The 22635-nt window shown below is 38.3% G+C and overlaps 1 protein-coding gene and 1 long non-coding RNA gene across 5 annotated transcripts in view; one reads left to right on the top strand and one right to left on the bottom strand.

The window, feature by feature from the left end:
- AUH (AU RNA binding methylglutaconyl-CoA hydratase) overlaps positions 1-22635 on the bottom strand; it is a 135940-nt gene that overhangs the window by 73714 nt on the left and 39591 nt on the right. For 3 of the 4 annotated variants that reach the window (XM_032260454.1, XM_032260456.1, XM_032260457.1), the window contains 2 exons: positions 3740-3832; positions 1796-1852 (listed from right to left, as the gene is read on the bottom strand). The exons of the other annotated variant lie outside the window; for it this stretch is intronic. In XM_032260454.1, the coding sequence (XP_032116345.1) occupies positions 1796-1852; positions 3740-3832 (150 nt within the window). The remainder of the gene's footprint in view (positions 1-1795; positions 1853-3739; positions 3833-22635) is intronic. 4 annotated transcript variants of the gene reach the window in all.
- LOC116538208 lies at positions 124-22562 on the top strand. The gene is made up of 3 exons (XR_004263554.1): positions 124-194; positions 14421-14429; positions 22552-22562. It is a non-coding gene; the product is annotated as an uncharacterized LOC116538208 (long non-coding RNA).

The following is a 22635-nucleotide window of genomic DNA, read 5'->3' on the forward strand; positions in this document are numbered from 1 at the left end:
AACGCAAAGCAAAATTTCTTGAAGGCAGTTAGAAGTGCTACTCCCAAGAACACCGGAATAACAAGAGAACAAAATAACCTTATTGCTGATATGGAGAAAGTTTTAAGGTAAGTAAAGAAAACCAAACAAGCCACAGCATTCCCTTAAGCCAGAGCCTAATCCAAAGCAAGGCCCTAACTCTCTTTAAGTCTAGAGTTAAGTCTGAGAGAGAAGAAAGTTTGGAAGGTAGAAGAGGCTGGTTCGTGAGGTTTAAGGAAAGAAGCCATCTCCCATGGAGGTTGAGGCAGAAGAATTGCTTGAACCTGGGAGGTGGAGGTTGCAGTAAGCCACACACACACACACACACACACACACACACACACATATTTCATATAGCTGTCATACATAGTGATTCCTCTTAGGGATCTGGGCAAATTAAATTGAAAACCTTATGGAAAGGATGTGCCATTCCAGATGCCTTTAAGAACATTCATGATTCATGGGAAGAGGCCAGAATATCAATATTAACAGGAGTTTGGAAGAAGACTATTCCAATCTTCATGGATGACTTGGAGGGATTCAAGACTTCAGTGGAGGAAGTCACTGCAGATGCGGTGGAAGTAAGAAAAATGGAATTAGAAGAGCAGCCTGAAGATGCGCCTGAATTGCCATAGTCTCATGATAAAACTGGAACGCATGGAGAGTTGCTTCTTGTGGATTGGTATGATTTGGCTGTGTTGCCACCCAAATCTCATCTTGAATTGTAGCTCCCATAATTCTCACGTGTTGTGGGAGGGAAATGGTGAAAGATAACTGAATCACGAAGGTGGCTTCCCCCATACTATTCTTGTGGTAGTGAACAAGTCTCAGGAAAGCTTATGGTTTTATAAGGGGTCCCTCCTTTCACTTGACTTTCATTCTCTCTGGCCTGCCTCCAAGTAAGACATACCTTTTCTCTTCCTTTACCCTCTGTCATGACTGTGATGCCTCCCCAGCCATGAAGAACAGTGAGTCCATTAAATCTCTTTCCTCTATAAATTACTCAGTGTCACATGTCTTTATTAGCTGCATGAGAATGGACTAATACATGGACGAATTAGGAAAACAGTTTCCTGAGACGGAATCTACTCCTGATAAAGATGCTATGAACACTGCAGAAATGACAACAAAGGATTTAGAGTACTACATAAACTTACTTGATAAACCAGTGGCAGGGTTTGAGGATGGATTCCGATTTTGAAAGAATTAGGATAAAATGCTATCAAACAGCAGTGCGTGCGACAGGGAAATCTTTTGTGAAAGGAAGAGTCAACTGATGTGGCAAACTTCACTGCTGTCTTTGGAAATTGCCACAGCACCTCCACCCTCTAGCAACTGCCACTGTAATCAGTCAGCAGTCTCAACATCAAGGCAAGACCCTCTACCAGCAAAAAGATTAAGATTCCTTGAAAGCTCAGATGACCATTAAAATGCTTAGCAATAAAGTATCTTTAAATGAAGATATGTACATTGTATTTTTAGACATAATGGTACTGCATGCTTAACAGACTGAAGATAGTGTAAACATAACTTTTACATGCACTGGGAAACCAAAAAACTTGTGTGGCTTGCTTTATTGCAATATCTGTTTCATCGCAGTGGGAAAAATTTCTTAGGTATGCCTGTAACTTGAATGGGGACTTTGCTAGAGATGCAAACAATATACCCTTAGTCTCTTTACCCAAAATGTTGCCCTTCCAATTAACATGATTTTGTCTTATGCCCCGTTTCTAGGAACACATCAAGGATTTGAGAAATAGGCGTGAACAACTCATACCTCCACCAGGAATAATTGCCAATTTTGTTTCAACCAGGCCCATTTTTGCAGAGGAAGCTAAAATGAAAGAAAGAAAATTAAGTATCATCCATATCAACACATTCAAATATGACTACTTGAAAAAGTTATGAGATACACTAAAAATATTATTTACGAAACTGATATCACAAATTCTTAAAAAATCACTTCTAAAGCATTGTTATGGAAATAAGTAAACACTCTAAATGACATATAATAGGAGAGTCACACAATATTTTCTGTGAAAAACTGCCTGGCAGTGAATTAATTTTTGATGCATAAGACCAGGGCTGTAACTCCATTATTAGACCTGATATTGCCAAGTCATATTTGGAGGCTTAGATCCATTAATTATTCAGGACTTGTCAGATACTGACAAGTCCAAATTCTTCAGCTTCCTGAATATAGTCCCCCACACCAAAGAGCTTAATAGCTTATATCACATATGGCAACTTTTCAAGACCAAGTCTTTAGTTACCCTCTGACAAATAGTTTTACTATTCTGACAGCTGGACAGGGTTCTTCTTTTCATGTCTGTTTCACAGCTACTTTAAAACATCTTAATTACTTCTTTATTTGCATATCCAAATGTACTTAGGCTACTTTCCATATTCTAGTTTCCAAAATGTGTATTCCTTCAGAAATGGATTAGATGTACCTTAGCTTTTCAAGTTAAAATCCAGTGATTTCATTACAAGAAAATAGGGTCCTAAAATAAAGTAAAAAGGAGAAAAAAGTACACATGGACTAGCAACCAGAAATCCCAAGAAACTGAATTATGTTGACTCTACATTTTTCTAAAAATCTTTTGCAAAGACGAGGTCTCATTATGCTGCCCAGGCTAGTCTTGAACCCCTGGCCTCAATCAATCCTTCTGCCTTGGCAGCTCTGTTTTTAACATGAAGCCACATCAGCAGTGAAAATGGAAAGCAAAAGAAGAACAGTGACTACATATGTTGTGCTGTTTTGCCCAGTTCTCAGCCTCAGAGCCCAAGGACACAGGCAGAGCTGAGTCTCTATGGAATACAGTGTCCACAACTATAAACATGGGAGATCAGCCTATGTTGCTTTCATGAAGTAAGGGGGGTCTGGGCTGTAGCCAAATAGTCTGGGTTCAAATCTCAGTTCAGTCACTTCTTTGGAGCTTGCTGCTTCCCGGCTCTCTTCTCCAGTTCCCTCCAATGCTCCAAAGTGCCTGCTCTCAGGGCTGTTAGGCAGATGGAGTGAGTGAACGCATGTCAAGCGCTAGAGTAACACTGCGTGCCTGGGCTGCACACAGTCAGCGGTTAGCACTAACTGTTTTCACTGTTTTCCTACTCAATCCATGAGATCCTCAGAAAACCATTCAGAAGAAAGTGGACTTCAAAGAGATTAAGTTATTACCACTGTAGCTAATGGTGATTTAGTGCTTGGGCTAACATCCATAGATTAATCGCATCATCTTCACAACAGCAACAGTCATTTCCCCTATTTCCTGAGGAAGATATTGTCCTAAAAAGGGGAGGACCTCAGATTCTTTTCCTTTTTTTCTTTCTTTTCCTAATTTTTTTTTAAAACAGGTTCTCCGCCTGTCACCCAGCCTACAGTGCAATGACATGATCACGGCTCAATATGGCCTCAAAATCCCAAGCTCAAGTGATCTGCTCACCTCAGCCTCCCAAAGAGCTGGGATTAGAGAGGTGTGAGCCACACGCCTGGTTCAGGACCTAAGATTCAAACTCAGTTCTGCCTGACCCAAATCCTGGCAAGAAACAACAAAAGACTTTTTTCAAGTGGGAATTTTGAAAACACCATTAAACCCAACCAGTAACTTTTTGAAAATGTTCTACTCAACACAGGAAGTAGAATAAAATATTTGAAATTACCTGAAGAATAAACACAAACTTCACATTTAAAAATTATGTTTTTAACAGGATTAACTCTCACCTGCTACTCGTATATCACAAGCTAAAGCCAGTTCAAGACCACCACCTAAAGCGAGTCCATCTATTGCTGCAATCGTTGGCACTGGAAGGTTAGCTGAAATTGAAAGAAAAATTTTATGCTTCCTTAATAAGATCATTATCTCACTCTGTAATTCATTTTAAATTTTTTTCTGTGAATTTATGTTTTAAATGGGAGATCATATACAGACTTTTGCATCCCTTTTACCTTTAACAAAATATAACCATTTCCTTCATTATTCTTCAAAAACTTTATATAATTACTGTACAGTGTTCCATCATATGAATGCACAATATCTTTAAACCCTCCCATATTACTGAATTACTTTCATAAATATTTTTTTGTTTTGAATTGACAGAATCACAGTTCTATGATTTCTTAATCTTAGAGCCAGAAGTCTTTCACAAGATGTTTGGTTCACAGAAAGTTCAAATTGAAATGACTTAACACATAATTGTGAAATTTATGATCCTTTATGGCCTACTTGAGTGCTAAGAATGACACAGTCTCATTCAAAGAAGTGACATCTGCTCAAACAAGAAAGAAACTGTCCAAGTATTTGCTGTGGCATTGGCCCATGAGCTGTCATTTAGTGAGGAGCCCTAACACTGTGACTGGAAGCTGGAAAGCAATCAGGCTCTTCCACTTCAGAGGCAAGATGCCCTGAGAGTCTGCTCACAAGCATGCCTGGAGAAAGGTCAGCCAGTCACAGAACTAAAAACTGAACTTTCTTGAGTCTAGAAACTGAGTATTATTTTAATACAACTTTTGTAAATTATGACATATAGATTTCATTTTCATAACGAGTTGAACAAGTGACTCGTTTTATTAGTTATTCTGTAAAGCAGAATTCTTTGTATTAATTTTATTTCTGACTATGGGAATGTGACCCTAGGCTGGCCAACGTTAATATGTAACAGAAAGTGGATTTTAAAAAGGTACTATCGCCCAAAATCACATCCCATTAGAAAAATGGGATACTAATATTTTCAAATCATTAAATAGGTTAAGCAATGGTACTTTAAATTATTCATTAACATAAATTAGCATTGTAGAAAGCTGTCTACAAAATATTTCCAACTAAATAATTGAGTAAAACAGCTTGATTAGGATTCAGTAGATAATTAAATATTAGCCATTTTATAATATTAGAAACTCTAAAGTTTTACATCATCCTAATTATTCCCTAAAAGATGTCGTCGTAGTAAATTTTACCCAGGAAAATATGCATCATCTCAAAGCACATGCTAGTCTCATAGTTACCTGATATATGTGTTTTTTGTTTGTTTGTTTGTTTGTTTTACATCGAGTATTTCTTCTACTTGGTAGCAATTCATAATCAAAGAGGAGCTGGGCACAGTGGCTCAGCCTCTAATCTCAGCACTTTAAGAGGCCGAGGCAGGCAGACCATTAGAGCTCAGGAGTTCACGGCCAGCCTGGCCAACATGGTGAAACCCCATCTCTACTAAAAATACAAAAATCAGCCAGGCGTGGTGGTACAGGCCTGTAATCCCAGCTACTGGGAAGGCTGAGGCAGCAGAATCGCTTGAACCCTGGAGGCAGAGGTTGTAATGAGTCGAAAGTGCGCCACTGCACTCCAGCCTGGGCGACAGTGCGAGGCTCCGTCTCCAAAAAAAAGAAAAAAACAATCCTAGTAATCATAGCGGGAACACAATAAAACACATCTTTAGAAAGTAAATTATGAATTTCAAAGATCTAAAGGAATAGCAAAATGACAGTTGTATATAAGCACAAATAAATGAAACAGAAACTGCAAATCCAATGAGCAATGGCTATTCCCAACAGCAAGAGGAAGAAATTATGGCTCAGTAGGTTATGCAACCAATAGGATCAGATACTATTTTGAGTTTCGTACCAGGAAATGAGCCAGGTATGACAAAGAAGATAATAATCCTTTGAAACGCTCCTAAAAATATAATTAAAGCAAACAATTGAACAGTTTGCTATTTTGAGAGGAAAAAAAGCAGCTGTAAGGAAGGCCTCTGGTACACTTGAGTAGTCTACAGGATCTGCGGCCTACAATAACCGGAGTCAAGGGACTATCAAAGCGGGGAAAATTGAAGTATCTACTCTCAGCTCTCAAATAAATACAACACATAATGTAGGTTATTTGTATGCTTCTAGAAACATAGAAACAATTTGACTATTAAAGAAAAATGTGACTGTCAGATGCATGATTTCTAAATTTGCTTTTTTGCTTGAAGAAGAGTGTTCCTACAGAAAGCAGTGAAATCAAGTATTTCAATGGAAAGGCCCTACGTAGTACTATGTTAGCAGTCTAAATATTAAAATATTTCAAGAAACATAGAAATAAAATCAAAGTTAACTGAAAATTACAACGAATTACCTTCCATGTCAGCTAAAATTTTACCTTCATCCTAATGTATATTCTCCCACTCCCATCACTGAATTTAAAAAAAAAATTACAATAACAAAACAAGCCCTGAGTGAAAAATTCAGCAATACATTATTTTAATGCACCACCAGGATATTATTTCCTTTAGCATCTTTAAAACAACATGATAGAATGTCTATAAAACAATCTGATATGATATAAATCAGATGGTGACTTTCTTAGTCAATTATAAGAGAACACCTATAATTTCTTAAAAAGGAATTCATATGTACCTATGTCCAGGAAAAGTTAAAAAAAAAAAAAAAAGCAATTCAGTTATTAAAACGGACCTATTCTTTAATATAACTGAAGATCAATAATATACTACATATAAGCTTATTCACTACTTTATTACTAACATGACCCAAGCCAGAACATCACACACATAGTCTAGTGAGTTCAGGGATGTTAAATTGGTATACTATGCTTATGCTGACATTTCACATCTCAACAAATTAGTAAAGTGATAAAGTCCTAAATTCAGTCACTGCTTTATCAAATATATGCCAGATACCATGCTGAATGATTTAATGGAGGCTACAGAATACAACTGTAAAGAGTTCAAATGTCAAATCCTGGCTCAAATCCACCCCTATTACCACTGTGAGACCTGTGAAAAGTTGCTTAATTTTTCCAAGCCGATCATTTCCCCATCTGCCTTCCTACCTTTCTACATAAATGCTTATGTATCTAGCAAATATTATAAAGTTTTTACTATGTATGGCCACTGTCCTAAGAATCTTACAAATATTACTTAAACATCCTATCAGCTTTATGATATAAGAACTCTTATGACTTTCAATCTCTAGATGAGAACACACTAAGGCACAATGGAATTGCTGTTACGTGCGTGGTACAGTTTGAGCACAGGCTATCTGGTTCCAAGGTCTTGCTCTTAACCATTACTGCCTATTACTAGTTCTCACACCCCAGATCCTCAACAATGAAAGCCCTCCTTCCATCCTTCCCCTAAGGACTTCTGACCATGTACCTGAGAAAAGAGATATGCTAAAACTCAGTAGGAAGCCCAACAACACACTGGTTCTGTGCGCCACTAATTTCTTGAGACGTACAGCAACACCACAGTTCACCGGGTTCAGCTGGGGTAACCTTGGGAACTAGATGCAAAGCACCAGTCAGTTGACTGGAATCGAGTTCTGACTGCAGTTTTCTCTGGAAACCCCCAAACCCACAGCACGGCAGTGCCTCCCAGTACATGACTCTATAGGCTATTAAACTAAAAAGGGCTAACCCCAGAGTATCTCCTTCCTACCAAAATTCCAAATCAAATAAACCCTCCCTAAGGGAAATGCATAGATGACCAGCTGGCAGATGACCAGCTGGCAGGGTGGTCCATGTCCACTGAGCAATCTTATCTCGAAGGTTACAATTATTAGCAGAACTGAGTAATGACTTCTGTTGATTGTTGTTCCACATGTAACAAAACTCTTGGCATTTAAAATGGTGCTTAACATGGTAAATGCAGTCACTTCCGTTTCTGATAAAAAGATAGCATACTATAAGTAGTTTACTTTTACTTGGCAGGAAAGAAAACCTCACTATTACTGCCTTGCTTCATTAAATCTCAGGCTCTGTAACCTTGCTATTTAAAGTATGGTTTGTAGAACAGCAGGATTAGCATAGCCTGTAAGGTTTTTAGAAATGTAGAATCTAGCCGGGCCCAGTGGCTCACGCCTGTAATCCCAGCACTTTGGGAGGCCGAGGTGGGTGGATCACACGGTCAAGAGATCGAGACCATCCTGGTCAACATGGTGAAACCCTGTCTCTACTAAAAATACAAAACATTGGCTGGGCATGGTGGCGTGTGCCTGTAATCCCAGCTACTCAGGAGGCTGCGGCAGGAGAATTGCCTGAACCCAGGAGGCGGAGGTTGCGGTGAGCCGAGATCGCGCCATTGCACTCCAGCCTGGGTAACAAGAGCGAAACTCTGTCTCAAAAAAAAAAGAAATGTAGAATCCCAGGTCCTATCCCAGACCCACTGAAGCAGGATCTACATTTTTAACAATGTACATTTTAACTCAGTTGATTTACACACACGATATTGTTTGAGGAGCTCCATATACGTAAGCTAATCCACAGGGAACTTGACAATCTCACCATCCATAGTACAAAGACACTGATCCACTACATTGAAAATGCTACGGAGAAAGCAATGGCCATAACTTGATCCATAAATGTATGGGTAGTGAAGACTTAACACACAAATGTCTGTAGTAGCTTTATGTGTAACAGCCAAAACTGAACACAATCCAAATGTCTTTTATGTAGTAGCCCTGGGCAATGGAATACTACTCAGCAATTAGAAAGAACTACTAATTAAAAAAAAAAAAAAAAAAAAAAAAAAACCAGGGGAAAAAAAAAAAAAAATTAAAACCTACTGTTGCATTTTCATGAAATTCAAAAATATGGAAATTATGGTGATACAAAGCAAGTTCAGTAATTGCCTGGGGATAGGTTGAGGGTAGCAAGGAGGGGCAAAAGAAAGAGATTAGCAAAGGGCCATGAGGAAATTTCTGGAGGTCATGGACATATTCATTATCTTGATTATGGTGCTGTTTTCACAAGTCAAAAGTTACCAAATTGTACACTTTAATATGGGCAATTTATTTTATGTCATTATACCTCGATAAAGCTATTTAAAGAATTATATGATCTAATTGATCTGAAAATCATAAAGCCAAAAAAAGAAAGTACCCTGGTTTCTTGAGCTTTCATAAACAAGGGCTGATGGAGAGATATAATTTAAAACTTGTACACCAAGTAACAGAGGTATGAGTAAATTTAAAATTATAGTAGTCTCCCCTTGTGTGCGGCTTCACTTTTTGAGGTTTCAGTTACCTATGGTCAACCCGTAGTTCGAAAATATTACATGGAAAAGTCCAAAAATAACATATACGTTTTAAATGACACACCATTCTGAGTAGCATGACAAAATCTCATACTATCCTGCTCCATCCCTTCTTCAACACAAGGGTAAGTACGGTACAGTGAAATATGTTGAAGGAGAGACTACATTAATAAAATGTTTACTATAGAATATTGTTATAAATTGGTCTATTTTATTATTAGTTATTGTTGTTAATATCTTACTATGTCTAATTTACAAATTAAATTTTATCACAGGTGTGTGCTTTATCATTTGGTATTATCTGTGGTTTCAGACATCCACTAGGGGTTTTGGAGTGCATCCCCTAATAATAAGGGGTGTACTACTGTATAAAGAAAACAAACACTTAAAAAAGTGGGTGAAGAGAAAGGTGGGAGGGAAGAATTTAAATCAGAAAATATATAAATTCTGTCATGACTCATAGTAGAAAGTCAGTAGAACTTTCTACAGAAACAGTGGATCAAGTACACGACGTAAGTGTAATAACGACAACAAGGTAGTGCCACAATACAACCTTCAACATTATTAGAGTAAACCCACACACAGAACAAACCAGAGAAGCACCTAACATAGTTAAATTATTTTTAAAAAGTAAAATCGCCAAAATCAGAAGGCACAGACAAGCAAAATGACTAGTCTAATAGCAAACATATCAATATATTTAAAGAACCTGCATCCATCCACTAAGAAAAAGATTAACCAGCAATGGCAGCATGCACCTGCAGTCCTATCTACTCAGGAGGCTGGGTCAGGAGGATCATGTGAGCCCAGGAGTTCAAGGCTACAGTGAGCTATGATTGTGCACTATTGTGCACTCCAGCCTGCGCAAGAGAGTGAGACACTGCCCCTAAAAACAAGAAAACTATATACTGAACTATGATTCAAAAGGAGAGGGATGTTAACAATTCATAAGAGAAAAGAATTGACTCCCAGAGGCTTGTTTTCATTCTCTAACATTGTTGGCAAGAGGATAAAGAAAACTAAAATTAAGATCTGTAAGTCACTGTGCAGAAAACAAAGACAGCAAAACGTTCTACCAATTAATCTTTCACACACCGTAATTCAGCACTTCCAATTTCTAATAATTATATCAAATTAGGAAAATAAAAAGTAAAATATATTCTGGATTGAATCTAATAAACTACATTAATTACATATTTTTAGAAATTTCTTCGACCCTCAAACAAAAAAGACGGTGAACATAAACAATTTAGGTCAAATTGTCAGATTGACAAAAAAATTCTGCAAACTGAAAATATTCTTTATTAAGCAATTCTTTATTTTGAAACAGCATTTCGCTGTTGTTGCCCAGGCTGGAGTGCAAATGGCACATTCTCGGCTCACTGCAACCTCTGCCTCCCAGGTTCAAGCGATTCTCCTGCCTCAGTCTCCTGAGTATCCGGCATTACAGGTGCCTGCCACCATGCCCCGCTAATTTTTTGTACTTTTAGCAGAGACAGGGTTTCACCCTGTTGGCCAGGCTGGTCTCGAACTCCTAACCTCAGGTGATCTACCCACCTCAGCTCCCAAAGTGCCGCTCCCTGCCTGAACTGTTATCTTAGATGTATTACTTTAAGAATTGCTGGCTGGACACAGTGGCTCAAGCCTGTAATCCCAGCACTTTGGAAGGCAGAGGCAGGTGGATCACCTGAGGTGAGGAGCACAAAGACATGAGGGATCCACTCCCATGATTCCAACACATCCCACCAGGCCCCACCTCCAACACTGGGGATTACAATTCAACATGAGATTTGAGTGGTGCCAAATATCCAAACTGTATCAAAGACCTAGTAGTCAATTCTCACTGTTCATCTTATTTGGCCTGTTAGCAGCATTTGATCACACTCTCCTTCTTGAAATATTTTCTTCACTTGGCTTTTGGAATACTGTTTTCTTCCTAATGTGGTATATATACACCATGGAATACTATGCCGCCATAGTAAAAGAATGAAATATGTCTTTTGCTGCACCATGGAGCCGGAGGTCATTATCCTTAGTGAAATAACTCAGAAAATCAAATCCTGCATGTTCTCACTTATAAGTGGGAGCAAAACAATGGGTATACGTGAACATAAAGATATAAATAACAGACACTGGGGACTCCACAGGAGAGGACGGTGGTGAAGGGGGTGAGAGGTGAAAAATTACTGATTGTATACAACGTTCACTATTTGAGTGACAGGTTCACTAGAAGCCCAAACCTCACCATTACACGATATATGCATGTAACAAACCTGCACATGTACCCCCTGGATCTAACGTAAAATAAACACACAAAACAGTAATAATATTGTTTTCTTCCTACCTCCCTACCCTGGCTGACCTTTCTCTAGCTACCTCTTTCACTTTAGCCTCTATTTTTTTCTCTCTACAGTAACCCCCCAAGCGCCTCACCCAGTGGTCATGGCTTCACACAGCATCAACATTCTGACTCCCAAGTTCACCTGGGTCAACTTGCCTCAACTCCAAATTCATCTGCACATGGATGTCCACTAAGCATCACTATCTTTACATATCAAACTTCAACTCCTGAGCAAGACTTCCCACCCCAATCTAGCAAAGGGTCAGCTGTCACCATAGACAGTCCAACAACTGCTCCACTCATGTTCATTCTATCATTCTCAGTCACATCCTAAGACAGCAGGAGCTTGGATAGAAAAGACAGAGGATCAGAGGATCAAACTCTGCAAGTTGAGCAGGATTCTTGGAATTTTAGGTAGAGGCAGGCAGAAAGGGATTGCAGGAGAAAGTTCAACCTGAAGATAAGATGAAATAACTACAGTATGGCTAACATGTTTACACCAATAAAATATAAGCCAATTTGCCCTTTCAACCAGGTAGCTACCATGTGCCCATTACTAGACACTAGGTACAAGTGAAGAAAAAAACAACTCATGATTCTTGCAATGGGGAGATATGGAAAGTACCAGATGGTAGAGAGAATCCATATCTTCTGACTCCACATCAAGAGATCAAGATCCGTATGCTTCAATAAACTTACACCAAAACAATTCAAGAGTTCATCGCATTTTAATAATGTATAAAATTTACACTTTCTACAACAAAATAAACGTCATCCTATGGCAATATCTTTGAGAAAATGTTGAACTGGGCAGATCTTGTGACATCCTAAGAGTATCAATATATTCTGAAGCATAATGGAAACTGCAAGCTTAAGATATAGATGACAGAAAGATAGATGATGTAGGTTACCAAAACATTAAAGAACACTCATTTATACAAAGATAGCTAGGCTAGGACAGGAAGAGTTTGATTCCAATATTAAACCTCTGCAGAAGGCCAAGACAAAAGTCTGATATGTATATGCATCTATTTTACTATAGTGGGTTTGTTAATTATTAGTGACTTGTTTTGTGTTACTTTGAGCCTTTCAATAATAACATTCAAATGTATCCCAATTCTCAAATTGAAAAACATGCTAACAAAAAATCAGAAGCACTGCTTAAAAAGAGGTTTATACCACAAAAGTTACATCGGATTTTTCCTTATTTTTTTTGAGACAGAGTTTCACTCTCATTGCCCAGGCTGGAGTACAATGGCATGATCTCAGCTCACCACTACCTCCACCTCCCAGTTCAAGCAATTCTCCTGCCTCAGCCTTCCAAGTAGCTGGGATTAAAGGCATATGCCACCACGCCCAGCTAATTTTGTATTTTTAGTAGAGATGGCATTTCTCCATGTTAGGCTGGTCTCGAACTCCTGACCTCAGGTGATCCACCCACCTTGGCCTCCTAAAGTACTGGGATTACAGGCATGAGCCACCGTGCCAGCCCTACATCAGATTTTTCATTCAGTTATATGAAGATGTTCTTTGTATTTCACAGAGACAGCTTTTTTCATAGAAAAAAGCATATGGACAGTAGATTTTCAATCACATGAACAGCAGATAACCAGACTGAAATTTTCCGAAATTAAATTATTTATTTCTATAAAGCCTTATAACAAAATGTTAAGAAAAAGATTTGTTAAATAGATGAATGTTGTAAGCTGCATCCTTTAACATAATTACCTGTATTTCAATTCAGCTTTGCATTTACACAGCTAAACTATAGCTTTTGCAATTTTATTTCATCAAAGAAAAAGGAAGTTATGAGTGCTGGCATTTCAAAAAAATTACTGTGGAAGATCATTTACAAAAACATCATTGCCTCATACTAAATTCTGTAATCTAAAATTCTAATGAAAACCTATTTTAAATATTTCTTTATCATTAGGTAACAATTCTTTGATGTCTCAACTTGAGAAAACTAGGTCTATCCCTTCAGAGTTTCTACTTAAAGAATTCTAAAAATGTCTTCTATCTCATCATGAAATACCATATAACTTAAATGCTACTAAAGGCAAGAATGGCCCTCAGTGACATAATTAATATGTCCACTGCACATATCCTATAGTGCTAATGTGCACAATGTGGGGTCCCAATAGTGATGTAAACACTGTCACCAAGAACCACTGGAAGAAAGGTGCACACCAGGAAGCCCTAGAAGGAATAGTGAGTTAAGAAACAACAGCTGTTAATAGATCCTGATCATTTCATGGCTGTGTAGACTTGCTGATGCCTAATATTTCAAAATAATCGGTTTATTGCTTCCAACCCAGGCAACCTAAATTTAAAGAGGGAAAGGGATTTGTAACAATGATTAACATATTAGAAATCTAAAAATGCACCATTTCCTTTGAATGAAACATCTGAAAAAGTCATATTACTTTTTTTTAAAGAACAAAAGAATTAAATTTTATTCTAGGATTAGAGTTACTCTTTAAGAACATACTTTCTAAGATGCTAAGAACAATAAAGTAAATTTAGTGACTCTGAAATACAGACCTGCTTTCTGATCTTTATTTTAATAAAATAGAAGAGCTTTCAAATAAGTCTTGTCTTTAAGTTTCCTAATGAAAGAACTTGCTTTCATTAAAAACACACAGAGTACAGGAAAACACCATGGCCAAAAACAAAGTACATTTGCTTTCAGATCCAGCAATTCTCCAGTTGTAGAAAACATAAATATAGCAGGAGGAAAGAGGGAAAAGTAGTACCCAACAGACAGGGGTGAACCCTGATTTCTATCAGTACTAATGCTGCCACAATTTCAAGATGTCTATGGTTTAACAGCCAGCTCACAAAATTTCTGAAAATTAAGCTGAGAGTCATGGCTCATGCCTATTATCCTAGCACTTTGGGAGGCCAAGGTATGGGGCGATCACTTGAAGGCAGGAATTGGAGACCACCCTGGCCAACATGGTAAAACCGTGTCTCCACCAAAAAAATACAAACTATCCAGGCGTGATGGCACACACTTGTAGTTCCAGCTACTCAGGAGGCTGAGGTGGGAGAATCGCTGGAACCCAGGAGGTGGACGTTGTAGTGAGCCAAGATTATGCCACTGCACTCTAGCCTGTAGAAGGATTTTTCTCCCCCATCAGAGAGAAAAAGTTTTAAGAAAAATTTTAAGGTCAAAAACCTTAAAACTAGGGAACCAGGAACAGAGGCTCATGCCTGTAATCCCAGCACTTCAGGAGGCCAAGACGGGACAATCACTTGAGTACAGGAGTTTGAAACCAGTCTGGGAAACATGATGAAACAAAAAACACAAAACAGCTGGGTGTGCTGGTGCCTATCCCTGCTACTCAGGAGGCTGAGGTGAGAGGATCACTTGAGCCCCGGAGGTTGAGGCTGCAGTGAGATGAGATCGCACCACTACACTCCAGCCTCGGGGATACAGGAAGACCCTTTCTCAAAGTACAAGAAGAAGAAAAAAACACTTAAAAAAAAAAAGAGCCCAAGAGATATTTTTCTAGAAATGTAAAATCTTGGCTTTCCTTAAAAATAATGAGGAATTAAAAAAAATTCTAACCCCTCAACCAACTGAACTGACCTTCTTTTGGCCAAGGGCACCCCAGATAAACCTCAGAGGCTGAGTTCCTGGCTATGATGTGATGGGAGGTCCGACATACTTGGTTATACCGCCTCCCCGCAATAGCCGCCATTAGGCTTTCTCCCCAAGGGCTAAAATGAAACCAGCCCTTGCAAGATGCCACTGCTGATTTCAACCAACAGCCTGACTACTGCCCTGGGCTTCTACAGTTCCATCAAAATAACCAACCAGCATTTCTTCCTGATAAGAGACCACAACCACAGGGTGGTTCTGGCCAGATTACAGAGGAGGCACAATGGGGGTTTTCATGTCCTCTGCTTCATCTTTTCTTTTTTCTTTTTTTTGGAGAGGAGAAGGAAGGGGTGATTTATTTGGCCAGGAGCAAGGTGGCATAGCCGCCTAACAGCCAAGCTCATCTAACAAAGGAAACCATCTTTTTTTTCTTTTCTGTTTTTTTGAGATAAGAGTCTCACTCTGTCGTCCAGACTGGAGTGCAGTGGCATGATTTCGGCTCACTGCAACCACTGCCTCCCAGGTTCAAGCAATTCTCCTACCTCAGTCTTCCAGGTGGCTGGCACCACAGGCTAGGATTACAGGCATGCGCTACCATGTCCACTAATTTTTTTGTATTTTTTTAGTAGAGACAGGGTTTCACCATGTTGGCCAGGTTGGTCCTGAGCTCCTGGCCTGGTGATCTGCCCGCCTCAGCCTCCCAAAGTGCTGGGATTACAGGAGTGAGCCACTGTGCCCTGCCCTCTTCTTCATATTTTGACATCAGAAGGCCCAAGACTCCACCCTCTAGCTATTATTTGTTAAACACAGGTCCTATGGAAAGTCCTGAAGCTCAACTGCGCATGTGCCGGTTTCTCCTTTCATAAATACTCATGATTCCTCCTATAGCTTACTGACTATGTATACCTGGCTACCCTGCTCAGCATACATTCCTTTTCCCTTTGCCCCACCTTCAAAGTGCAAGTTTCTGGATTCTGGCCAGAGACTGTGCTTCCCAGCCTGTTGGAATGGCCACCTTGCACACTGTAACCCTTTATGAGACATAAAGCACTCCTTTCCAAAGTTGCGAACCTTGTCATTCTTCAGCTGACAGTAAGAAAAAAAATTCAGTAAATAACATAAGAAATGTCTGCGGGTCTCAAGATAAATATTTTTAAAATTGATCTTATCTGACACATATAAAGAATATATTAATATATATGTAATGAAGCATAATCATAACAAACTCCAATACAATCACACTCAAAGCTGATCTAGGTCAGAACTAACACCTGTCTGCCACTGAGCTCTTCAACTATCCTTCCACCTGAATTCCAAACCAAAGATAACCACCCTTGTAAAGTCTGTGTGTATGTATACATATATGATTTCATTACACACATATAATCCCAAAACACAAACTGTTTAGCTTTGAACGCCATTATTTTTATAAAAAATAAGTCATACTTTTAAATCATGTTTCCAAGATTTGTCCACATTGGTACATGTGTGTATTGTTCATTTATGTACACTGCTCTTTACTGTCTGATTGTATAAATATACCAAAACATTTATCCATTCTCCTCTCATAGAAATTTGGTTGTTTTTCAGCTTTTTCTATTAACAATGTAAGTTAACCTAGGACACATGTGCAAAATGTCTGCAGAATAATGTAGTTTCAAATCCAAGTACCAACCCATTCATAAGCTAGTCAAGATGAGGAATTTTTTTTTTAATGACATAGGGTAGTATCAAACTGGAGTGTACAGACAAAAGAACCATAACCTTTGATACTTTCCCACCCCTATGTGTTTACTGGGCGAGAGGTAGATATATTTCTTACTACGAGTCCAATAAAAACAGTCTTTAAGTCATCGCTCTATGTAAATACCTCCTTAAAAAATGAACTACTGAGTCTTACGGAATGTGGACATTCAAATTTGAAAGACAGTATCAAATACTTTTCCTAAGCAGTTATACCAGTTCAACTCCCATTAGAAGTATAAATCTTCCTGCCTGGTAATCCACTTAACTCACTAACTCTTAGTAAGACCTCCTGGCTTAGGAATTTTTGACTAATCTGGTGGATATAAAACAGCATCCCACTCTGGTCTTAATTGTATGTCTATGGCTACTACTGTGGCTGACCATCTTTTCCTATGTCTGCCCTCACTCCTCTACCTCTGTGTGAAATGTTTTTCTATCATGTCCTCCTGCTGACTTCAAGGCTGTGCACATGTATGCATGCACTGATTCCTGTATGCACTTATCAATGCACACATGAATCCTTTGGCAATTATGTTTCAAGTATTTTCTCCCAGTCTTTTTTTTTTACTTTATTTACAGTATTTTTTCATGAATAGATGTTCTTAAGTTTAATTTAGTAAAATTGATCGCCATTTCCTTTTATGTGTCACATTTTATGTTTTAAGAAACTCTTGACTGTTAAGATCATTAAAGTTTTGGTTTCTATTTCTACACGTTGAGTCTTTGCCATTCCCCAGTGATCTGCAATGCCACCTCTGTCACGTATCAGCTTCCCCACTTGGGTGGTCTGTTTGGGGGTTCTATATTCCAACTCAATGTCATACTTGTCTATCTCAAAGCCAATAATATACCATCTTCATTTCTATGTCATTATAATAAATCTTGAATGCTGAAATGGCAAGATGCTTCATTTTCTTCTTTTTTATGAGTTTGGCTATCTGGGGGTCTCTTTTTGCTCATCAAGTTCCTCACAAATTCAAAACTGAGAGTCTAGGTGTAATTACACTGAATTACATCATTTTTGAGAATCATCTTTTTAATACTAAATCTTCCTATGCAAGAGAATAACTTGTCTGCATTTATTTTTTCAAACATCTTATGTTAAAGTTTTGTAATTTTTCTATATATGCTAAATGTATTCCTAAGACCCATTTTTGTTCCTACTGTCCAGGGTATCCTTACTTGACATTTTTTGTCTGTTGCTGATATAAAGAAAGGCAATCAATTATTTTTAACATGGGTATTATTTCCAGCCATCTTGTGCCACTCTTATTTCTAATAATGTATTGCTTCTTTTAGCTTTTTGATGGAGACAGTCAACCCACATGAGAAGGACTCTGCTATTTCTTCTTTTTTCAGTCCTTACTGTTGTTTCCTGCCTAATACACAAACCAGAATTTACAGAACAATATAGGACAGAGGTGGTGACAGTAGGTCCTCCTGTCTTGTTCCTGATTTTAGGAGATGACTTCTAATCTTTTATTATTAAGAAAGAGATACCTTTCATCAGGCTAAGGAAGTTTCCTTCTATTCCTAGTGCGCTGAGAACATTTTCCATGAATACATGTTGATATTTCTCAAATACTTTTTCCTCAATCCACTGAGATACACATACAATTTTATTTTAATTGGCTAACAGCATGAGTTAGCCAATTTTCCAGTGCCTTCCAAACCACCATTGCCTTCCTGGGAAAGAAAGCCCAACTTGGTCTTTTGTTGCAACTGGCTGGATTTCCTGTATGCTCACAAGTGAGGCTGTTTCCTCCTATTCCTTTCTTCCATTGTTTCTGTTGGATTTAGGTATAAAGACTTCACTAGTCTGAAATTATGAGTTAGAAGTAAACTCTCACTTTACTATCCCGTGGAACTGTTTGTATAAGATTGTAAGAATCTGTTCCTTATGCATTGGGTAAAACATTTGAAAAGTAAATCTCTAACTTGGTCTGGTGCTTTCTCTGTGAAAAAGTTTATTGTAACAACTGGTTTGATCACTTCAGCGAGTAGATGACGGTAACCATGCAGCTTAGTTTCAAATCGCATTTTATAACTTTTTTTCCTTTCCTCTTTTCCCCCTAGTCTCAAGACATAGCTTTGAGAAAACCTACAGATGTGTTTTCTTTTGTTTTTAAATACAGTCTCGGAATGTACTTTAAAACGCCACTCCCCTCCCTTTCCCACCTTATACTTTCATGCCTGAGGCACATGTATTTACCTGGATGCTTGTTAAGCTCACACCCTGCTCACTTAACTGGTCATATGTTTCCTTGAAGCTTCAGGGGCCAAATCCTGATACAAACCAGGTACCTCCAGAGTTCTCTCCCCAGCAGGAGATTACTTTAAGGCCAGAGTTACTCCCAGCTAGAGACTGACAGCAAGATTGACTGCGACTGATTTGTAACCGGGTTGGGCCCAAGATGGTGCTGGCCCCTTCACCAGATGGAACAATAATTCAAGATAAGCCATAGGAGCAAGTCATGTCATTGGGCACCTCCCAGCCCCCTTGCCGCGCCTGCATTCCAAGCCCTTCTCCTTAAACCCCTGCACTCTCTCCAGAAATTGGAAAATGGCAATTTTTGAAAAGGATTCTGGCCACTTTCCCCCTTGCTAGCAAGGACTAATAAAATTAACATTTTTTTTTTTTTTTAATCAGACCTCACTCTTATTATTTTGGGTTCTTTATATAAGTGGCAAGAAGCTGGACCCTCTTTTGGCTACATGACTATTCCAGCTCATGATTTCTTCTTGAGACAGAAATTTCATATTTATTGGCATAAAGTTTTTTCCCAGTATTTTCTTATCTTTATAATCTCTCCTGTATCTATAATCACACCTTTTTTTCATTCGTAATATATATTGTTAAACACTTTTTGCTCCATTGTAAAGGGCATGGCCTTGTGTTGACCCTATGTACTGCATCTCTGTCTTCCATTTTACTCATTTCTGATCCTTGTATTGTTGCTTTAGTTCAACATGCTTTGAACTTAAAACTTTTAAAAATCTTTTTAAGGTAATGCTTAGCTATTTACCGTCAGTGACATCTCCTTGCTAACTTATGGATTTAATGTTGTAAATTCCCCTCAAGTACTGTTACAGCAGATAGCTAGTCAGACACAAGAAGAGCTGAAGAGGACTCCCCGCCCAAAAAACACACACACCACACATACCACACACCACACACACACACACACACACACACACACACACACACACACACACACACAAAACCAGGAATGTCAGGTGACCATATGATGGTCAAGTGGTTAACTGTCTCTCTAAAACAATAATTGGTCACAGCCAGCACCAGAGAAAGGCAGTCTCCTAGCAGACAGAAATATCTGAAACTGGTGATCAGCAGCTTCCCAAAAGGGTCTCAGGAGCTGGGCAAGTGCACTTGAGCACATACATTGAGAGGCAAAATGGCGGAAGACCTCCCTCTAGGAACACTGGACTGCAAAGCAGGGAATTGTCTCAAGTAGGCAAGCAAACAACTTTAGTAAACACACTGCACATGCAGCCCCTCCCAAGGGCTGGCAGGCCACCGCGCAGGCAGATAGCCCACCCCAAGGGAGGAATCACAGGAGGTGTAACAGAAGACCCCAGAAGAATGCCAACATATAAAACCCCAAGTCAAAAGGTCAAATGGCATGCTTGATCTCTCAAGTCGCCTACTTGACCCTTGTGCAAGTTCTTCTCGTTCCTGCTCTAAAGCTCCTTTAATAAACTTTCACTCCTGCTCTAAAACTTGCCTCAGTCTCTCCTCTCGCCTTAAGCCCCTCAGCTGAATTCTTTCTTCTGAGGAAGGAAGAACTGAGGTTGTATCTTTCTTTTGGCTAGTAATCTTCTGGTACAAAAAGAGGTACACCAGATGTGGCTATAATTAACAATATTCAGCTGATGTCAATTATTTATTCAAATCTGAGTATCTGTCTTTAAATAGCAAGTTTAATCAACTGACATTAATAGTGACTACTGGACTTACTTCAACATCTTGCTATTTAATATGTTCTAAGTTTATGCTATTTTTTCTCTTTACATTTTTTTAAGATTGGATGAACTTATCTTTCATTTTGTTTAGTTTTTTCTTACTACTCCTTCTCCCACCTCCCTATTCATTTGCAAAGTTTATGTTCCATTCTTATCCCCCAAATTTTACCGAGAATACAAAACCCCAAGATACAATATTTTAAACTCCCTATCAAAGCAAAGACCTTGAAATTAAAATCATTATGTCTCCAAGCAGCAAAACCCAATGAAAAAGACATGAGCCAAGCGTGCATCAAGTTGTTCAAATTAGAACTGAAGTGAAATTTCTTAAACATTATAAAAAGAAGTGAAGAATTAATTCTAAACAACGGGGAAAATGAAGATAGAAGACACATGAGATTGAAAGAAAAATCAGGCCCACTGCCTGTTTTGGTACAACCTGTGAGCTAAGAATGGTTTTCACATTTTTAAATGGCTGGAGGAAAAAACAAAAAATCAAAATAAAAATATTGTTTCATAATGCATAAAAATCAAATGAAACTCAAATTTTGGTATGCATAAATAAAGCAGTATTGAAACAGAGCCATACACATTTGCTGATACATCATCTATGGTTGCTTTCATACTATGAAGTCAGAACTGTATAGCTGCACCAGAGACCACATGGCCCCACAAAACCTATAATATTTACTATATGGCCTTCAAGATAAAGTCTACCTGTCTGTGATTTTTAACATATTAAATGAATGGATTCTATTAAGTACTTAGTTTCTACATGTCCTTCAAAATCTCAAGGAATCACCACAAAAAATAGTTTGAAAAATTTAAGTCTACTGTAATGTTATAATAAAAAGTATCATTAATAAATATCAAGAGAGCTCACAAGAAAAAATGGAGATAAGAACTAGCCCAGAAAAGAAAAGCTACAGCTACGATCACATAAAAGAAAATGCTACTGCAAAGACAGAAAGACTTCCAGAAAATTCCCAATTTCAGAATCCATTAAAGAGAAAGACACTCTGGGACAAATATCAGGGTAATTTTAACAATGAAACCAATCTTAGCCACCCCCTTCCATATATATAAACTTACAGGCAGCATCAACTTATACTTCTAAGATCAAGCTCTCTGACCAACTTCTAAACAATGTTCATATGCTCTGTGTCAAAAGGTACCGAAACATGAGGCTGGAGCTGGGGAGAAAAACAGGGCCTAAGACAATACCAGCACAGAACGAGAAGAGGCAGAATAGGCAGCTAAGCCAAAAGCCATTATAGAAATCAAAACACATATTTTTAAAACTTTAATTCTAAGAAAGTGAGAAAACAATGACAAAACCATACAAGATGCAAAAAGGTGTTAAATGGTCAAATTCTACAGTTCTTTCAAGTAACATTACTTGTTCTGTATATAGCATAGAAAAACATGGAAAGCTTTTCAGCTCATTCTATGAAGGCAAATAGCCTTGACACCAAACCAAAAAAAAAAAAAAAAAACACACACACACACACAAAACAAAATTAAGAGCTCAATCTCCTTTATGATACCACCCCTAACCACAATGACCAGGTAGGGCTTATTCTAGTAATGTATGGCCAGTGCAACATTAGTAAATCTATTAATACAACTCAATATAATAAAGGCTAAATAAGGCAAACACTAACATACATCAATTATAATCCTGACACATATTTTAAAAGCATTGGACAAACTTTAACACTTATTCTTGATTAAAAAACAGAAGCAATCTCCTAACACGTTGAAATAGAAGAGAACTGCCTGAATATCATAATTACTGGCAAAATATTAAAGGCACCCACCAAAGTCAAAGAAAGATAAGGATGATCATGCTCACCTTAACAAATGAATATTCTATGAGGGCCTGAGCCAATATGAAAAAATATGAATATGTAAG

The sequence above is a fragment of the Sapajus apella genome, unplaced genomic scaffold, assembly GCF_009761245.1.
Source record: "Sapajus apella isolate SASKATOON/1434 unplaced genomic scaffold, GSC_monkey_1.0 scaffold118, whole genome shotgun sequence".
Classification (NCBI taxonomy): domain Eukaryota; kingdom Metazoa; phylum Chordata; class Mammalia; order Primates; family Cebidae; genus Sapajus; species Sapajus apella.